Source organism: Lynx canadensis, chromosome D2 (assembly GCF_007474595.2).
Source record: "Lynx canadensis isolate LIC74 chromosome D2, mLynCan4.pri.v2, whole genome shotgun sequence".
Taxonomy (NCBI): domain Eukaryota; kingdom Metazoa; phylum Chordata; class Mammalia; order Carnivora; family Felidae; genus Lynx; species Lynx canadensis.
This window is the reverse complement of record NC_044313.2, coordinates 2,757,235-2,775,842: the sequence shown is the minus strand read 5'-3', so window position 1 is coordinate 2,775,842 and position 18,608 is coordinate 2,757,235. Positions and strand designations below refer to the sequence as shown.

Below are 18,608 nucleotides of genomic sequence, written 5' to 3'. Positions count from 1 at the left end.
TAAAAAAAAAATTAAAAAAAATTGTTTTACATGGAAAACAGCATGAAGGCTCCTAAAAACAATTAAAAACAGAGCTACCAAAAAAATTGCAATCAGGCTCTCAAAGAGATATCAATACTCCCATGTTCACTGCAGCACATATTCACAGTAGCAAAGATGTAGAAACAACCTAAATGTCCACTGACAGGTGAACAAAGAAAATATGGTATGTACATGCAATGGAACTCTGTTCAACCTTAAAGAGAGGAAGGAATGTTATACGACAACATAAATGGACATTAAGGATCTTGGGCCAAATGCAGTAAGCCAGACACAGAAGGACACATAATGCATGATTCCACTTACATGAGGTATCTAGAAGAGTCAAATTCATAAAATTAAAGGGTGGGGGGGAGAGATGCTAGTTACCAAGCGTAGTGGGAAAGGGAAAATGGAGAATTATTCATCAATAGGTATCAAGTTTTGGTTAAGCAAAATGAATAAATTCTAGAGATCTGATGTATAACACTGTACCTACAGCCAATACTGATGTATTGTACACTTAAGACTTGTTAAGAGGCTAAACCTCATATTAAGTGTTCTTATCACAGCAAAAATTAAAAATTAAATTTTAGGAAAAGGAAAATAAATAAGTCTAAGTAAACTACAAGGATTCTAGTCACGCACAGTATGTTCCCTGAGCACAGTGAAATTAAATTAGAAATTCTTTGAAAAATTCTTAAATTAGAATTCGTTAAGAATAGAAGACACAAGTGAGATCTTACCACAGATTAAAAAAAAGAGTTAAAAAAAGAATCAGAGATGAAGAATGCCATAAACGAGATTGGAAACAGGCTTGATGCAACGAACAGCAGCCTGGAAGAAGCAGAGGAACAAATTAATGACCTAGATGACAAAATAATAGTAAGTAATAAACCTGAACAAAAGAGAGAAAGTAGAATTATGCAACAAAAGAATAGACTTAGGGACCTCAGCGACTCCATTAAACATAATAGCATTTGTATCATAGAAGTTCCAGAAGAAGAGACAGAAAAGAGGTAGAAAATTTATTTGAGAAAATAATAGCTGAAAACTTCCCTAATTTGGGGAAGGAAACAGGTATTCACATCCAGGAAGCACAGAGAACTGTCAAAATCAACAAAAGGAGGCAACACCAAGACACATTGTAAGTAAATTTGCAAAATACAGTGATAAAAATTTAAAAAAATTTTTTTTCAACGTTTTTTATTTATTTTGGGACAGAGAGAGACAGAGCATGAACGGGGAGGGGCAGAGAGAAGGGGAGACACAGAATCGGAAACAGGCTCCAGGCTCCGAGCCATCAGCCCAGAGCCTGACGCGGGGCTCGAACTCACGGACCGCGAGATCGCGACCTGGCTGAAGTTGGTCGCTCAACCAACTGCGCCACTCAGGGGCCCCGATAAAAATTTTTTAAAGCAGCAAGACAAATAAGTCCTTAACTTACAAAGGAAAACCCATACGGCCAGCTGGAAATTTCTCAACAGAAACCTAAAAAGCCAGAAGGGAGTGACATGAGATATTCAAAGTGCTCAATGGGAAACATATGCAGCCATGAATACTCTATCCACAAGGCTTATCATTCAGAATATTGAGAGAGATAGAGAGTTTTCCAGACAAAAACTAAAGAAGTTCACGATCACCAAACCAGCCCTGCAAGAAATATTAAAGAGGACTCTGAGTGCAAAGGAGAGACCAAAAGTGACAAAAAGAAGAAAGGATCAGACAAATCTCCAGATAACAATGACAAAATAAGCAATAAGATGGCACTCAATACATATCTATGTATAACTACTTTGAATGTAAATGGACTAAATGCTCCAATCAAAAGACATCAGGTATCAGAATGGATGATAAGTAAAAAAAAAAAAAAAAAAAGACCCACCTACATGATGCCTACAAGAGACTCATTTTAGACCTAAACACACCTGCAATTTGAAAGTGAGGGGGTGGAGAACCATTTATCATGCTAATGGACATCAAAAGAAAGCCAGAGTAGCAACACTTACAGCAGACAAACTAGACTTTAAAACAAAGACTGTAACAAGAGACAGAGCAGGGCACTGTATCGTAATAAAGGGGATAAGCCAACAAGAAGATATAACAATTGTAAATATTTATGCACCCAAACATGAAAGCACCCAAATATATAAAACAATTAATAACAAACATAAAGGAACAGATAATAATATAATAATAGTAGGGGACTTCAACACCCCACGTACATCAAAGGACAGATCACTGAAACAAAAACATCAAGGAAACAATGGCTAGACCAGATGGACTTAACAGATACATTCAGAACATTCCATCGTAAAACAGCAGAATACACATGGGACATTCTTCAGAACAGATCACATATTAGGTCACAAATCAGGCCTCAACAAATATAAAAAGACTGAAATTATACCATGTACCTTCTCTGACCACAATGCTGTGAACTAGAAGTCAACCACAAGAAAAAATCTAGAAAGACCACAAATACATGGAGGTTAAACAACATGCTACCAAACAATGAGTGGGTCAACCAGGAAATCAAAGAAGAAATTTTAAAAATACATGGAAACAAATGAAAGTGAAAACACAAAGGTCTAAAAGCTTTGGGATGCAGCAAAAGCCGTCCTAAGGGGAAGTATAGAGCAATACAGGCCTACCTCAAGAAACAAGAAAAAACTGGGGTGCCTGGGTGGCTCAGTCAGTTGAATGTCTGACTTTGGCTCAGGTCATGATCTCATAGTTCGTGAATTCAATCCCCACTTCGGGCTCTCTGCTGTCAGCATGGAGCCTGCTTGGGATTCTCGGTCTCCCTCTCTCTCTGCCCTATCCCCCGTTCACTCTCTCTCAAAAATAAACAAACATTAAAAAAGAAAAGGGGGGGGGCGCCTGGGTGGTCAGTCGGTTATGCGTCCGATTTCAGCTCAGGTCATGATCTCACAGTCTGTGAACTCAAGCCACACGTCGGGCTCTGTGCTGACAGCTCGGAGCCTGGAGCCTGCTTCCGATTCTGTGTCTCCCTCTCTCTCTGCCCCTCCCCTGCTCATGCTCTGTCTCTCTCTGTCTCAAAAATAAATAAAAACATTAAAAAAAAAAAAAAGAAAAGAGGGAAGCAAGAAAAATCTCAAATAAACAACCGAACCTTAGAAAAGAGCTAGGAAAAGAACAAAAGAAGCCTAAAGCCAGAAGAAGGAAGGAAATAATAAAGATTAGGAAAAAAACATTAGAAAGCAATAGCAAAGATCTCTAGAAAACCCCCAAATATTGGGAAACTAACACATTTCTACGTAACAAATGCATCAAAGAAGAAATCAAACTGAAAATTATAAAGTACATTGAACTAAAAAAAAAATGAAAACAAAACATATCAAAATTTGCACTAAAGAAGTACTTGGGGGAAATGTTTAACATTAAATGCCTATGCAAGAAAAAATAAAAGGTCTCCACTCTATGACCTCAGCATCCACCTTAAATAACTAGAAACAAAAGAACAATTGAACCCAATGTAAAAAGAGGAAAGGAAATAATAAAGATCTCAGTGAAAAGTAATGCCACAGTAAATAGAAACAATAGAGAAAAACCAATGAAACTTAGATATCCCATGTTCATACATCAGACACTATGCAGAGTGCAGTCAAGATGGCAACATTCCTCAAATTAACCCACAGATTCAATACAATCCCTATCAAAATTCCAGCCGGCTTCTTTGTAGGAATTGACAAGCTGATCCTAAAATTCACATGGACTTTCCAGGGACCCAAAATTGCTGAGACAGCGTTGAAAACGAAGGTTGAAGGACCCACACTTGCAGGTTTCAATAGTTACTATAAACTACAGTCATCAAGACAGTGTGGTACCAACCTAGGATAGACAAACTGATCAAAGGAACCAAATTGAGAATCTAGGGAAAAACCCTCACATTTACAGTGAACTGATTTTCAACAAAGGTGCCATGGTAATTAAATGGAGAGAAAGAATAGTCTTTTCAACAAAAGGTGATGGGATACGTTAATACCCACATGCAAAAGAATGAGGTTAGAACCTTACCACATACTATAAGCAAAAATTAACGCAAAATGGAACATAGATCTAAATGTAAGAGCTAAAATTATGAGAGAGGTGGGTGGGGAGCGGGGGGAATTCTGCTCTGCAAATCACATTTCTGGTAAGGGACTCATACTTGGAATATATAAAAACTATTACAACTCACCAAGCAAAAGACAACCTAATTTTAAAAATGGGCAAAGGACCTCATCAACACCCTTCCAAAGAAAATATACAAATGGGCGAGAAGTACATAAAGATGCTCAACACTATTAGATATCAGGACAATGCAAGTCAAAACCACAGAGATGGCACTTCCCATCCACTTAGGATGGCTACAGTTAAAAAGACAAATAGCAAGTGTTGGAAAGATGTGGAGAAACCAGAACTCTCGAACAATGCTGCTGGGAATGTAAAATAGCATAGCTACTTTGGAAAACAATCTAGCAGTTCCTCCAATGGTTAAAGATTGTTACCACAGGGGCGCCTGGGTGGCTCAGTCAGTTACGCGTCCGACTTCAGCTCAGGTCACGATCTCACAGTTCATGGGTTCGAGCCCCACATTGTGCTCTGTGTTGACAGCTTGGAGCCTGGAGCCTGCTTTGTATTCTGTGTCTCCCTCTCGCTTCAGATTCTGTGTCTCCTTCTCTCTCTGCCCCTCCCCCACTTTCTCTCTCTTTCTCTGTCTCTCTCTCTCAAGAATGAATACACATTAAAAATATTTTTAATTAAAAAAAAAAGTTACCACATGACCCAGAAATCCCACAACTAGGTTTATGCCCAAGAGAAAGGAAAATATATGTCCTTACAAAAACTTGCACTTGGATGCTCATAAAAACATTATTTACAAAAGCCAAAAAGTCAAACTGTACACTTAAATATGTGCCACTGCTATAGTCCAATAATAGTATTTAAACCAAATCTAACAGTACATTTAAAAAAATCATTCAGGGGCGCCTGGGTGGCTCAGTCGGTTAAGCGTCCGACTTCGGCTCAGGTCATGATCTCGTGGTCCGTGGGTTCGAGCCCAGAGCCTGGAGCCTGTTTCAGATTCTGTGTCTCCCTCTTTCTCTTACCCTCCCCTGTTCATGCTCTCTCTCTCTGTCTCAAAAATAAATAAATGTTAAAAAAAAATTAAAAAAAAATCATTCATCTCAATCAAGTGAGATTTACTCTGGGGATCTAGGGTGGTTCAATATTCATAAATCAATCAATATGATTTATCACATTAACAAGAGAATGGATAAAAACCATATGATCATCTCAACAGGTGCAGAAAAAGCACTTGACAAAGTACAACATCCATTCATGACAAAACTCTCAACAAAGTAGGTTTAAAGGGAACATACCTCAACATAATAAAGGCCACAAATGAAAAGCCCACAGCTAACATCATCCTCAGTGGTGAAAAACTAAGTTTTTCCTCTGAGATCAGGAATAAGACAGGGATGTCCGCCCTCGCCAATTTTACTCAACAGTGTATTGGAAGTCCTAGCCACAGCGATCAGACAACAAAAAGAAATAAAAGGCATCCAAACTGTTAAGGAAGAAGTAAAATTTCAACAATTTGCAGATGACATGACACTATATATAGAAAACCCTAAAGACTCCACCAAAAAACTACTAGAACTGACAAACGAATTCAGAAAAGTCTCAGGATACAAAACTAATAAAATCTGCTGCACTTCTACACTAACAATGAAGTAGCAGAGAGAGAAATTATGAAAACAATCCAATGTATTTTTTTAATGTTTATTTTTGAGAGAGACAACAAGCCCAAGTGGGGGAGGGGCCAAGAGAGAGAGGGACAGAGCACCCGAAGCAGGCTCTGTGCGGCCAGCAGCAAGCCGGATATGGGACTCCAACTCACCAACCGTGAGATTACACCTGAGCTGAAGTTGGACGCTCGACCAACTGAGCAATCCAGGCGCCCCAGAAAACAATCCCATTTATAATTGGACCAAAAATAACAAAATATCTAGGGATAAATTTAAGCAAAGAGGTGAAAGACCCATACTCTGAAAACCATGAAACATTGATGAAAGAAATTAAAGAGGACACAAATAAATGTAAAGATATTCCAAGCTCATGGACCAGAAGAACCAGTATCATTAAAACGTCTGTACTACCCAGAGCAATCTACAAATTTAATGCAATCCTGGCCAAAATGCCAACAACACTTTCACAGAACTAGAAACAAATAATATTAAAATTTGGATGGAACCACAAAAGACCCCAATGAGCCAAAACAATCTTGAGAAAGAACAAAGCTGGAGGTATCACAATCCCTGACTTCAAGATATTCTACAAAGCGGTAGTAATCAAAACAGCATGGTACTGGCACCAAAACAGACACACAGGTCAAAGGAACAGGATAAAGAGCCCAGAAACAAAACCAGTTATATGGTCAATCGATCTATGAGCAAGGAGGCAAGAATATGCAATGGGAAAAGAGAGCCTTTTCCACAAAAGGTTGGGAAAACCAGTAGCTACATGCAGAACAATGAAACTGGACCCCTTACTTACACCATACACAAAAATAAACTCAAAATGGATTAAAGACCTAAATGTGAGACCTGAAGCCGTAAAAATCCTAGAAGAAAACACCGGCAGTAATTTCTTCTGACATCGGCCATAGCAACATTTTTCTCGATAGGTCTCAAAAACAAAAATAACCTATTGGGACTGCATCAAAAGCAAAAGCTTTACATAGCAAACTACCAATAAAAACAAAAAGGCAACCTATTGAATGGAATGGGAGAAGATATTGGCAAATGATACATAAGGGGTTAATATCATGGGTGAAGGGATGGGCTAAATAGGTAAGGGGGATTAGGGAGGACACTTGTTGGGATGAGCACTGAGTGTTATATGTAGGGGATGAATCACTGGAAATCTACTTCTGAAGTCATTATAGCACTATATGCTAACTAACTTGGATGTAAATGAATAAATAAGCAAAAAGAAAAAAAGGGATTAATATCCAAAATACATAAAGAACTCATACAACTCAACACCAAAACACCAAAATAATCCGATGAAAATGGGAAGGACATGAATAGACATTTTTCCAAAGAGGACATTCAGATGGCCAACAGACACATGAAAAGATGCTTAATATCATTAATCACCAGAATGGTGAAACTAAAAAACACAAGAGATAACAGGCGATGGTGAGGATGTGGAGAAAAAGAAACTCATGCACTGTTAGTGGGAATGCAAACTGGTGCAGCCACTGTGAAAAACAGTATAGAGGTTACTCAAAAAAATTAATATAGAATTAGTATATGATCCAGTAATTCCACAACTGGCTATTTACCCAAGAAAAACACTAATTCAAAAAGATACTTGCACCCTGTGTTTATTGCAGCATTATCTACAATAGCCAAACTATGGAAACAGCCCAAGTGTCCATCAACAGATGAATGGATAAAGATGTGGTATATACATACAGCAAAATATTACTCAGCCATAAAGAAGAATGAGGTCTTGCCATTTGCCACGCAGATGGATTTAGAGGTTATTACATTAAGTGAAATAGGTCAGTCAGAAAAAGACAAATAACATGCTTTCACGCAGAAGTGGAATTTAAGAAATAGAACAAACAAAAACAAACAAAAAAAGACTCAAATACAGAGAACACCAGTGATTGCCACAAGGGAGGTGGGCGGGTGGGGGGATGGGTGAATTCAAGGGGATCAAGAGTACAGTAATCATGACGAGCACGGAGTAATGTATACAACTGTGGAATTATTATAGTGCATCCCTGAAACGATCACTGTGTGTACAGCATTCTTCAATTTTACTTTTTTAATTTATTTTTTTTAATATTGTCGAGACAGACAAAGAGTGTGAGTGAGGGAGGGGCAGAGAGAGAGAGAGGGAGACACAGAAGCTAAAGCAGGCTCCGGGCTCTGAGCTGTCAGCACACAGCCCGACACGGGTCTCGAACCCACAAACCATGAGATCACGACCTGAGCCGAAATCGGACACTTAACCGTCTGAGCCACCCAGGCACCCCTATACTTCAATTTTAAAAAATACATGTCAACAAAGAAATATAAAGGTAAAAATTTTTAAAGAAAAAAACTAGTGATAAAAAAACGGTCAATAGCCAATTAATTATTGCATCCTGATACGTTATTTCTACAGGTCACTGATAAAGAACGAAAATACATTAGAGGAAATGGTCACTAATCCCAGGATAAGCTGGAAAATGGGATCCTGGATCAACCAAGAGGAAACTAGAAAAGATACCAATTGGAGGAGGGTGAGCCCAGACACCTCAGGTGTTGCTTCCCTGGAGAATTTTTACAGAGGTCGTCAGGAAGGAGCACCTTCACGGACAGTAAAGGCTGAGTATGCATGAAGGTGGGCGTTCTGGGCACACCCTCTTCTTCCCGAACATGTAGGGTGGTGAGGGTGCGGGGGGGCAGGGGGGCTGAAGCAGCCAAGCGCTGGATGCCTCCAAGTCTCAGGGTCAATCTCACCAGGATTTCACTTCTCTTTCCTTTCTGCAGAGCCCAGAATAGTGCTTGCTGTTCAGCAGGCACTCTAACAGGAATAATGAACCCTACTCATAGTCCATGGCTACACATGTCACCACACTGGGCAAGCTTCCCACAATCAGGACACCCAGGGGGTTGGGGGAGGCGCCTGACTGTGGCTCTGCCGGAGAACACTTGTGGAGCTATTACAGAGATGGGTCCTGGCAGCTGCAGGGGTTTCTACAGCTCCACTGGTGGTTACAACGCACAGGGTGTAGACCCACTAGTCTGTGAACAGAGGTAGGACATGAGTTGCTCTTTCCACGTAACCAAACTCTGAGGAGGCCGGGGGGGGGGGGGGCGCGTGTGTGTGAGAGAGAGAGTGAGAGAAAAGAGAATGGAAAACTTGGGACAAGGACTCAATCTGGATTATTGGATCAACGACTGAGGCACAATACAATATGAACAAGAACTTTATCAAATTAAGAGTCCACACACACCATGGCAATAAGACACCCAAGTCACTAATCCTTGGTAACAGGAAGTATTGCAGCCTCCAGCTGGGCACTTAATTTCAGCATCGCAATCTGCAAGATCATTCCAAGTTTCTCCTGTAAGCCTTTCTCGTTCTCTCTGATCAATAATGACCTCCAGTGCCTCGTCCCTGACAGCCTGTGGCATCACACCTTTCATCTTTGTATGGCCAATTCAGGGCTTTGTTGCAAGCCCCACATGGGAGGCTAAAGACGTCTTAGACTGTGACTAAGACGACAGGCTCTGGAGGCAGGCGGTGGGGTCAAAGACCTATGTCCACCACTAGCTGTGTATCCTCAGACCAGCTGATTAACCTCCCTGTGCCTCTGTTTCTTCATTTGTAATATGGGAATAAAAGCAGGTTGCTGTGAGATTCAGACAACCCACCTGCTAAGCGCTCAATGACTAGCACTACCTGTGACAAACGTGCCCAAAGTGGAAAATGCAGTGACAAAACCAGAGCTGGTGTTCTCCTGCAGCTCCACACCAATCTTCTCCCGTAAGAGCACCATTGCCCAGCCAGGTGCTCAAGTCACAGCCCTGGGAGTCATCCTGGGCTCCTCCTCTCCCGTGACCTTCCACGTCCACTCCATCAGCAAGACTAGTCCGTTCTTCCTCCGATACACAGAGCCCTCTGTCTACATTCACTGTCCAAACTGTAACCTCTCGTAATTTATACGCCCCTTGCCCCCCTCCTTAGCTCTGATCACCATCCCTTTCATTTTCCCCAGAGTTCCCAGAATAGGCTCTTAAAATGTCAGTATGATCATGTCACTCTACATTTACTTCCCACCATACGCAAGGTGAGCAGTGTAGTGATGACCTGGCGTTGACCTCACGTAAAAGGACACCACCAGGGAATGCAGGAAGCAGGTGATGGGAGGAACCTGGGTCCCTGGATGTCTTTGATCTGGGTAGCACCAGCCCCACCCTGTATTTAGCCCCCCCCCCCCCCCCCGGTCTGCTCACCTCTACACATTATGGACAGCAGGATCAAGCTTCCACCTCGTTGGAACCAATGTGGTTTGAAACCTTCAGTTACAGAAGCTTAATCTGTGCCCTAGTAACACAGATGTCCTAGTAACACAGTGTCCCTGGAAGTGGTGTGCTTCTGTGACAGGGTGTTAAGTGACACTGGCTTCGTGGCCAGGCAGTGGTGGGTGAGGAAACACATGCAGGGAAGGAAACTAGGCACTCTTGTCATGCTGTAAAATCATGCGAGAAAACTGTGCCTGCATGAACTCGGGAGACAGATCCCGTGCTTAGTAAGCCTGTGGGTCCAGAAGACACAGAAAACTTCAGGTGCTGGGTATGTTGGCTGCTCGCTGGTGCTCTTAGCAAGGAACCATGAAATAAAGCAGGCGGGGTGAGACCAGCCAGTTCGTAAGCGGAGGTGGAAGTCACCGGGCGCTGCTCAGGGGCTCTGCCTTAACGTTCCAATCCGACGGTACCTGACTTCCAGTTCCCTAAAAGTCTAAGCAATCCCCTGCCTCCTATCCTGTTCCCCTTCCAGTCTCGTGCAGGCCCGATTACCCACCCGCGGATCTTGATCAGGGCTTTTATCACCAGTCACGTCACCTGACCCTGCTCCCTCGGGTCAAAGTGCTCAATCCAGGTGTGTCTGCTCACCTGGCAGCCCCACCACACCCAGCCCAGCGCCTGCACGCGGAGGCCTGACTCAGGAGCAGCAGCGAGCAGACCGCGGGGCGCCACTTGACCCTCACCCCGAGTCCACCGAGTCTGCCAGGCCGTACAGGGAGCCCGCGCTCCTGAGAGGGACCCAGGGTCCGGGGCCCCGCATCTCTGCGCAGGCGCGGCCGCGGGGAGGCGGAGTGCCTGAGTCGCGGCCCCGCCCCCGGCCCGCCCACCCTGGCAGGAGGGCGCCAGCGCTAGTCCGGCTAGATTTCCTCCCGGGCAGGCCCGCGGGGAGACACGAAGCCCAGTGGGCCCGCCCAGGGGCTCCGCCAACCCGTTCCTAACGCCCAGGCCCCGGGGGGGCTCACCGCGTCCCCCGGAACCTGCAGCTCCTCCGGCCGCCGCCGTCGCCACGGGCCCGGCACCATGGTATCCCTGCGGCCCCAAGCCCGAATCCACGGGCCTCTCATGACCTACGGACTCCGGCCGTCCGCCCCAGCCACTGTGTCCACGCCTCTTTGCCCCCCCCCCCACGTGCGCCGAGGGCGCCAATGAGAGACGGGGGGCGGGGCGCCGCGAAGACGGCTGGGCCTTGCTTCGCGAGGGCAACAGACAGGAGTAGCGGAGACCAGAGTCTTCTGGGCAAAAGGGGACTTCCGCCCAGGGTTGTCATTTCGCACAGAGGGCCAGCCTGTCACTTCTCCAGTCACTGGATCGACTGTGGGACTCCGAAGACCTTACTCCTTCAGGGTCCTGCCAGGCTTCGACTGCTGGTGGCGGATCGGCAGGGGTGCTCCCTCCTCCTCGCTCTTGTGATTGGTCATCGAGCGCCGTCAGCAACCGTCTTCCTGTGGCTGGTCGGTTGATGGATGGCACAGCGAGCCAATCCGCGTGGGCGAGCTGCCCTGGAGGGTGTGTCTGGGAGCTGTAGTCCCGGGAAGGGGGCCTCACTTCCGGGCGGGCGTGGCTGGGGGCGGTACGGTGATCGCCCGCCCGGGTGTGGCCCTGGGCGGGGAGCTTCCCTGCGGGCTGTGCAGAGGAGGAACGGGGGCCTGGCGGGCCGCGCCGGCTGCCCTCTGCGCTCGCACCCTTGAGGAGCTGGCAGCCCCCGTAAAGGCCGAGGCGCCCAGCCCCGTACTCTGATTAAGTAACACGTGTCCGAGCCGGGCCTCTGCCAGGTATCTGCTAGCGGTGGGCAGGGCCGGAGCTCTGCGCAGTGGCAGTAAAGTAGGTCTGCGAGGGCGGGGCTCCGGGACAGAGTTTCCCATCTGTAGTAAACGGATGGATGGGCGGGGGCTGCGTTCTTTCCAGCTATTGTTGCGGTCGTTTCCCGCCGAAGTGTGAGCTTCCCGGAGCCGCTGCAACCTTCCTGCCACCATGAGGGGCGGCTGGCGGAAAACCTGGTGAAAAGTGCGACAGCACCTAGGCCGAAACGCCTTGAGTTCCGCACCAATCCACAACTACATGCCTGCCAGCCTCCAGGCTTTTTGTTGCATTTCAATTATTTGAGGGCTGAGTTTACCATTCTGCTGCAGGCAAAGGCATCTTTTTTGTTGCAAAGCCTGGTTCTTACCCGTTAAGGTGAAATGCGTGACTCCTCCACTCCGTTGGGCGTCTGGCTGCATGATCTTCAGCAAGCTAGGTAGCTAATCTATATCAGTTTTGTTATTTATGAAAGATAATGATGAATCAGGGCATTATGAAGATTAAGTGAGGTGTATACATATAATGTACTTAGAACAACGACTGACACAAACTACTCAATAAATGGTATATTACTATTACTAGTCTTCCTATACTAACACTGCTGCTCCTAGTTGACAATCCTGTATCAAAACCCTGGACTTAACGGTTGTGAGCGAAAGTTAACAATACTGTATATTTGAAAGTTGTTAAGAGACTCCATGTTGAAAGTTCTCACCATAAAAAAAATAAACAAACTGTGTAAGGTAATAAATGTGCTAACCGATCTTATTATGGTAATCATTTTGCAACGTAAACATGTCAAATCATTCCAGTTGTACGATGTCCTATGCCAGTTATATCTCAATAAAGTTGGGGGTGGGACCTTGGGGCTGCTGTGTTTTGGAATTCAAAATCTTTAGGATTTTTTTGTTTTTGAAGCGCTATATATATATATATATATATATATATTACATATCTAGTATGAAACGCCTTCAGTAGGGCCTGGGACAACACCCTATGATCAGACACAATATTTATGTGGCAAAATGTGTGAATGTTCAGAAATATTCACCTTAAGTGGGATATATAGCTGCTTTAAATAGTCTCATATCCGTTCAAATGTGTTTGCTCGAAACTTAGGAAGAATTGATTTTCAGAACTGTTGCATTTCAGAGTTGAAAATAAGGTGCTATCAAGAACCTGTACTACTACCCCTACTTTAAAAACTTTGTGGTTTTTTGGCCTTGCAGTTTACCTTAAATGATGTGCTGTGTGGTCCAGTGTCAGTATCACTGGCCTTTGGACTTGGGGCTGCTCTTTCAGGCACTTGAACCAACCATTGAGTAATGGGGGAACGCTTAGCCCACAGGCTGGTGACAGCTATTCTCCTTGACCAAACTCTACCCAGGCTCCCCTGAACTCTTCTCAACTAGTCCCTGACTCTGGGGTTTCCATGTTAGTCTCTGCATCGTCCAGGTTTAGCAAGAGTCTCCCACCCTTGCTCTCTGATCAGCCTCAATGTCTGATGGGGTTCCTCATTCCCCACATTCCCCTAGGTGATGTCTGATCACCCCGGCCTGCCTTCAGCAAGAATCCTGTTGGGTTGATTTAGAAAGAATTGTCCCTCACCCCAGATGTTTTCCTTCTCGGATTTTTCACCCACTGACCTCCCCCTCCCTACCCGCATCACACTCCTAGGCTATGAATTCCCACTCTTCTTTGTGTTGGGAGTTAATCCCACTCTTCGTCTCCTACTGCAAAACCCCGTTATAATAGTCTCTATATCTGTCACAACGGACCCCCTGAATAAAGTCTGCCTTACCACTCATGTCAAGTGTCATGCATTTTTTTTCTTTAACACTATGTACAGCGATAGGTATATTTAATACATTGCGATTTAGTGTGATACGCTAGTTACCAAACAACAGTCAATTGGATACAATTACAATGTATACAAAACTCTGCTACTACTTAGTTTATTTAAATTAATATATATTTTTCAAACTCTAAAAATAATATAAGACATCTGTTAAATGATATTTATAGTACTCATTATTTCAATATGTTAAAACAAATACATTAGTTATTAGGAAAAAAACTGGAAAATTCTCAGGACGTTGGATTCTTGCATATGACATCAAAAGCATAGTCAACAGCAACAACAAAAATGGATAAATTGGACTATATCAAAATTAAAAACTTACGTGCATCAAATAACACTATTAATACAGTGATAAGGCAACCCCAAAAACGGACTAAATATTTGTAAATCACGTCTCTGATAAGGAGTTAATACCTAGACTACATAAAGAATGTCTACAACTCAACATCAGGGAAAGAACCTGATTAAAAAATGGACAAAGAACTTGAATAGACATCTCTCCAAAGATGATTCCAAACAGCCAATAACCACATGAAACGATGCACAACATCAACTACTCATGAGGGAAATACAAATCAAATCCACATTGAGATACCACCTCACATCCATTAGGAGGTGCATTATAAGAAAACAAGTGTTGACCAGAATGTGGAGAAGTTAGGACCCTTGAGCGTTGCTGGGGAGACTACAAAATGGTGCAGCCCTACTAAAAACAGTATGACATTTCTTCAAAAAATTAAGAATAAAATTATGATCCACAACCCTACTTGTGGGTGTATAACACAAAATAGCTGAAAGCATGGAGCTCGAGTGCCCATGTTCATTGCACACTAGACGCAGTAGCCAAAAGATGGAAAGAACCTAAGTGTTCATAGACAGATGAATGGATAAGTAAAACGTGGTCCATCCATACAGTGGAATATCATTCTGCCTTAAGGAAAGAAATTCCGATGCCAGCTACGACATGGAACCCTGAGGGCGTCATGTGAAATGAAATAAGGCAGTCACAAAAGGATAAAGTATAATTCCAGTAACATGAAATACTGGAAAAATCAAACTCCTAGAGACAGATAGAATGGTGGTTTCCAGGGGCTGGGGAGGAGAATGGGGAGTTAGTGTTTAATGAGTATAGACTTTCACTTTGGGAAGGCGTGAAGAGTTCCAGACATGGATGGTGGTGATGGTCACTTAATACCATTGAACTCTACACTTAAAAATGTTCAAAATGAATTACCCTGTGACCCAGCAATGGCACTACTAGGTATTTATCCAAAGGATACAAAAATGCTGATTCAAAGGGGCACATGCACCCCAGTGTTTATAGCAGTGCTATCAACAATAGTCAAAGTATGGAAAGAGCCCAAATAGGTAAAGAAGATGTGGTACGTATATACAATGGAGTATAACTTGGCAATCAAAAAGAATGAAATCTTGCCATTTGCAACAATGTGGATGGAACTAGAGTGTATTATGCTAAGCGAAATAAGTCAATCAGAGAAAGACAAATACATGATTTCACTCACATGTGGAATTTGAGAGACAAAACAGGTGAACATAGGGGAAGAGAAGGAAAGAATAAGATAAAAACAAAGAGGGAGGCAAACCATAAGAGACTCTTAAACGCAGAGAACAAACTGAGGGTTGCTGGAGGGGAAGTGGGGGGGGGGGATGGGCTAGATGGGTGATGGGCATTAAGGAGGACACTTGTTGGGATGAGCCCTGGGTGTCATATGTAAGAGATGAATCACTGGGCTCTACTCCTGAAGCCAATACTACACGGTATGTTAATGAACTTGAATTTAAACTAAAAAAAAAGGTAAGACAGACAGAAATAAATAAATAAACAAATAAAATAAAATGCCAAGAAGTCTTTAATAAGAAAAAAATGTTTAACATGGTGAATTTTACGTATATTTTACCACAATAAATATTAATTATTTACCACAAATAAATGAATACATTAAATATTAAAAGAAAAGCATTTCTCTGCACACCATTTACCATCCCTCGCACACCACCTTCCAGGGAAACGGCTCTCAGGTGACCTGAGGTCCGGTTCCACCCTGCCGATGTCCAGCTCCCAAGCGAGCTGCTTTAACCTCTCACCCCCTGCCCCCCTCAGTGTAGAAGTTCGGGGTGTAAATAGCGATGTCTGCGTCAGCGCGGTCCTGTGCGTCTTCCGCGAGATACCGTCTGTACCGTGGCGAGCCTGATGTGCGGTACTTGGTCACTGTAGCTGCCCGACCATCTCTAGTCTGTCCCCATCTGAGCCCTGGACCTTTCGGAGTCCAGGCGGTTTCTGGAGGTTCAGTTGGCATATGGCTGTCAAACCTAACTAGTGATGTTCACCGGGGCAAGCATTCATTTCTAAGCCTCAGTTTCCTCATCTGTACAATAGGAATGAAATGGCCTGCTCCTGTCACCTGCCTTCCAGGAAAGAGGGAGCTTCAAAAGTAGCCTGCAGATGGCCTCGGAAACCATGTACAGCTCAGCCCGGTCAAGGGAGATCGCACGTGTGTTGTAGGGAGGGGGATGAGTGACAGTTCTGTTCAACTTTTGCAAAGCTAGGGCTAGTTTGTCATGAACTTAAACACCCCCCTTTCACTCTCCAACGACTTCTTTTTTTTTTTTAATTTTTTTTTCAACGTTTTTTTTATTTATTTTTGGGACAGAGAGAGACAGAGCATGAACGGGGGAGGGGCAGAGAGAGAGGGAGACACAGAATCGGAAACAGGCTCCAGGCTCTGAGCCATCAGCCCAGAGCCTGACGCGGGCTCGAACTCACGGACCGAGAGATCGTGACCTGGCTGAAGTCAGACGCTTAACTGACTGCACCACCCAGGCGCCCCTCCAACGACTTCTTTTAAAACTTGCTACCTCTTCTTGTTGGGATGTGAAAGAGACAATACATCCACAACCTCCAGTACAGAGACTGGCACACAGTAGGTGTTTAATGAATGCCCCTTCTTTTCCTTCTTGCCCTCTTATTGAAAGAAATTCTCAGCACTTTCTTTGGGCACAAGCATAAGGATACCTTTCTTTCTTTGAAGTTCTCAGCTTTTAGACACTATCATAGTGGTAAGGGTCATCATCTTTGCCTGGAAACACTTCCCCCTGTTCTGCAACAACTTGCTTCTTCTTGTTCAGATGTTGGCGGTCCCGCCCCTCCTCAGAGAGGCCAAGCTGACCCGCTGACCTAGAGCAGTCACCTACACGCACCTCAGCCGTGGCCTGACTCCAGTCCTCCAGGACACTCAGCTCAGGGGTCAGTTTTCCTTCTTGCCGACCGACGTCCCGTAGGCCCCACCGAGGGCTGGTCCCCCACTGGCTGGGACTGGGCCTGCCGTCCATCAGGCGTTGGAGCTGGAGCCGTCAGCTTTGCGTCCCTGGTGTCAGTGAAGCCACGGCAAGGGTGTCTTTGTGTTCAGATACCAGAAACAGGCTCAGAGGCCTTACCTGTGGAGCCCAGGGCTGCGGGAGGACCGGCTGGCCGACCCGAATTCCCTCGCAGCTCCGTTGGGACCTCTCACCAGTTTTTCTGCCCCATAGCCCTTCCTGCCTGTGGAGAGCCTCCCGATTAGGCTGCAGGTGTTGCTGGAAACCGGGCAAGTTTGCTCACCCCAGCAAACAAGCACCAGCAACAGCTCAGGTCTGCCATTGGCCCCAAGGGCCTTCGTCTCACAGGCCGAGTTTGCAGGCGCCCTGCCGGAAAGCGCGGAACCGGCATCGGCCCTCGCGAGGTGACCGTCTGTTGTGCGCCGGCACGAGGAGTCTATTCTGCACACTCCCCTCTGTGCCGCCCCTTCTGCCCAGGAGTGGGCGGTCGAGGGCCTTCTCCTCCCTGAGAACCAGCCCGTCTCTGCCTCCCTGGGTACGGCCTCACCTAGCGGCCTGTGTCCATCCGCCGCCTTCCCTGACCAGGAGCCCCGTGCCTGTCAGGCCTCTCTCTTCCCACCTCTCTCTTTCACCTCTGGGCTCAAGGTCCAGCCAACGTCCAGCTCGCCCACGGGACTTCCCTTCCGTGGCTCTGACGGCCCTGCGGTCCTCCACAGGAGCCACCCTCTGTCTGTCATGCTGTCTGTATCTTCCCACGTGGGCCCGTCTGGACTGGCCAAGTAACCTGTGCCAGGGGACCCTGACTCCAATGTTTTCTGCATCGAGCTGGTATACGACACATGCCCTTTATTGGCGAGTTAACGTGGAACGTGTGCTGCCTACGAAAGCCTCGGCATGGTGCTTTCCTTTCCGTCGTGACGAGAAGCCAGCCGACAAGTGAGACCACCTTCAGACACAGCGCCAAGTCAGGACTGGAAGGGCAGCGCTTCACGCGCTGACGGGGAAACTGAGGCTCGCTTGCCCGCCCACTCACTCATTCCAAAACATTCCGTTGCCTGGAACACGGAAGGTTCTCTGAGTGGGAGTAGGTCTGTGGTCCATGAACTCAGGGTCCAGCCTGCCACTCTCTGGAAGCTCCGTGAGCATGTTTATCTGTGTCCCCAGCTCCCAGCGCGGGCAGGGCCCAGGGCGGGTACTCAGGGCAAGGCCAGTGAATGAATGAGTGCAGCACCGTTATCTGCGAGGCATCGGCTCCAGCCACAGCCACGGCGGCCTTCAGGAGGGTGCCCTGCCCTCTGGCCTCTGGGCTGCTAGCGGTAAGGACCTCTCTTCTCGCTGGGCTGGTGAGTGGGAACATAAGCTCTGCTATCTCTGGGCTCGCATCGTTAGCCTTGGTCTTCAGCAGCTTGTGAGGCCCTCGCCCTGCGGACAGACTGCTTCATCCCCAGAGGATCCGAATCTGAGGCACACACTCTCTCTAGAAGGGAGACGCT

At 45.5% G+C, this 18,608-nt stretch overlaps 1 protein-coding gene across 3 annotated transcripts in view; it reads right to left on the bottom strand.

Moving 5' to 3' along the window:
* CD2H10orf143 (chromosome D2 C10orf143 homolog) overlaps positions 1-11,252 on the bottom strand; it is a 46,944-nt gene extending 35,692 nt beyond the window's left edge. The window contains exon 1 of one of the 3 annotated variants that reach the window (XR_003972855.1): positions 11,081-11,252. Coding sequence is in view for 2 of the 3 variants with exons in the window: in XM_030334653.1 (XP_030190513.1) it covers positions 11,081-11,182 (102 nt within the window). In the remaining variant the exon portion in view is untranslated. The remainder of the gene's footprint in view (positions 1-11,080) is intronic. The other 2 variants (XM_030334653.1, XM_030334652.1) reach the window with 2 other exon arrangements.
* Between the last annotated feature and the right edge of the window lie 7,356 nt (positions 11,253-18,608).